The sequence below is a fragment of the Aplysia californica genome, unplaced genomic scaffold (genome assembly GCF_000002075.1).
Source record: "Aplysia californica isolate F4 #8 unplaced genomic scaffold, AplCal3.0 scaffold00001, whole genome shotgun sequence".
Taxonomy (NCBI): Eukaryota; Metazoa; Mollusca; class Gastropoda; order Aplysiida; family Aplysiidae; genus Aplysia; species Aplysia californica.
The window spans coordinates 3,674,543-3,676,698 of record NW_004797271.1 but is presented as its reverse complement, the minus strand read 5'-3'; the positions used below and the strand labels follow the sequence as shown (position 1 = coordinate 3,676,698).

Sequence of the window (2,156 nt, the reverse complement as noted above, 5' to 3'; positions counted from 1 at the left end):
TTCTTCTTCTTCTTCTTCTTCTTCTTCTTCTTCTTCTTCTTCTTCTTCTTCTTTTTCTTCTTCTTCTTCTTCTTCTCCTCTTCCTTCTCTCAGCTCTCCCTACTAAAACGTCCTACATGACTGCTTTCAAAGCTAACAACAGAAATGATTTAATAATGTTCACCTCCGTTTCACTCAAGTACTAATGTCTGAAAACGAAGGCAGGCACCTTTGGATATAATGCACTGAAATCATAAAAATATTCGTTTATCGAAACGACAAGGAGTGCAAATCTTTTCGTGTATTCGATACCACCACCAACATCCACACTGTAAGTATGGAAATAATTCCTGTTGCTACTTTTCTGGGTTTTTTTTTTGCAACAAGCACAAAACTCACTATTAGGTATTTTCTGCTACCATTACTACAAGCATTACGTCGCTGCCATAATAATACAGCATCTATCATCATCATTAGCATCATCATCATCATTAGATTATGATTCGTTTCAATGATAACATTCTAAAAATGATGATGATTTTGTCGAAATGCATCCGTCAGTTCAGCGTCGTATTATCATCATCATCATCGTCAACACCGCCACCACCACCACCACCACCATCTTCATCACCATCACCATCATCATCATCATCATCATCATCATTGTCATCATCATCATCATCATCATCATCATCATCATCATCATCATTACTACCACTTCTTCCCTGCTCATCTTTACCCCCGCCCCCCTCCCACGCCCCCTTTTCCCTTTCTCCACTCCCTCTTTCGCTAAAAGACAATTATCGCAGAGATGACTGTGCTCCTGTAACCCTCAAACTCAAACAACAAATCCCACAAACAGAGACACAACAGCGACTCACCACGGTGAGAACTTGCGACAGCCGTAAACCCAGCTTGACAGTCAGTTTCCTCAGCGGGCCGGCAGAGGGCCGGATGAGAGCGTTGTATCCCCCCACCTGCATGAGGTCGTAGAAGAGCCTCTTAGCGGCGGGGTCCGGCATAACTCTGTTCATCTCACCCACGGGAATCATCACAAGTGCCACGAGAAGCGCCCACAGCATAGACAGGATATCCATCCCAGATGAAAAAATGTGTCAGTCGCTCATCAAAGAAAATCTAATTTGTTTCCAAGCTTGTTTCCCCCTCGTTCTTGAATTTCACCGAGACTTTAGAGACGGAACGTTGTTTGTACCCTATTTCTGTCACCCGAGATAGCTACGACGACGGAGGCGTTAGAGTTTTCACTTTGCTTGTCTTCCTCGGTGATTTCCGCATGGGTGTCCCCGACAGGCTTCAAAGCTAATATGAAAAAGCCCGGGAGGGTAACTGAAAAGGAGATCAGGAAAACACGAACTGCCACGTGCGTTCAACGTCCGACATTTACCGATTCCTTGGCTCGTATTGTATTGATTTTCCGCCTAATCCTGAAATTTCTCAAACAATTTCTTCATCAGGTCGAGCTATCTCTTCGTTTACAGATGAAGGATCCCTGATTGCACTACCTGAAGGATAAGAAATTTCTATCGTAAAAAAGAAAGACGGCGCCGAGAGCAGATTTAAGCAACCTTTTGTGGGGCAATGCACAAGTAAATCAAGTTAATTTAGCGTTTCAGGCCAAGGCTCGTCATTCTTATGGTTTCCATTGATTCATGATTGAATTCTCCATGGTCTCAGGTGTTTCTCTCTACATCTTCACTAACTTGAGGTTCTACGCAATCTGTTTCCTCGAGCTTGTCGTGGTCATACACTCACTGTCGGTTGGCAGTTTCCTGAAAGAAAAATAAGAACATAAAGCGTTAAAATATTTATTATATTTACGAACATAGGAAAATGCATTCTAATGAGTTAAAAAAGAAAGACAAAACTTGAGTAATCACTCGTTACCATTTTCATCATCAGAAAGATTTTGTAGACACTTTCATGGACTGTGGTAGAGTAACATAGAAATACAAACACAGGCATATACACATAAACATATATTATACCAATAGACAACACACACACAGATGGCGCTCATCTGACCTTATGCAGTTGAGAGCGCCGTAAAACCCTCTACTATAAAAAAGCAAAACACACACAGACACACACAGACACACACACACACACACACACACATACACACACACACACACACACACACACACAGGAACACGTAT

At 42.1% G+C, this 2,156-nt stretch overlaps 1 protein-coding gene across 2 annotated transcripts in view; it reads right to left on the bottom strand.

The window, feature by feature from the left end:
- LOC101846927 (acetylcholine receptor subunit alpha-like 2-like) overlaps positions 1 to 2,156 on the bottom strand; it is an 86,077-nt gene that overhangs the window by 52,726 nt on the left and 31,195 nt on the right. Inside the window, exon 2 of one of the 2 annotated variants that reach the window (XM_013080948.2) lies at positions 861 to 1,769. In XM_013080948.2, coding sequence (XP_012936402.1) covers positions 861 to 1,076 — 216 coding nt within the window. In that variant the 5' untranslated portion in view covers positions 1,077 to 1,769. Of the gene's footprint in view, positions 1 to 860; positions 1,770 to 2,156 lie in introns of those variants that run through there. The other variant, NM_001280828.1, reaches the window with a different exon arrangement.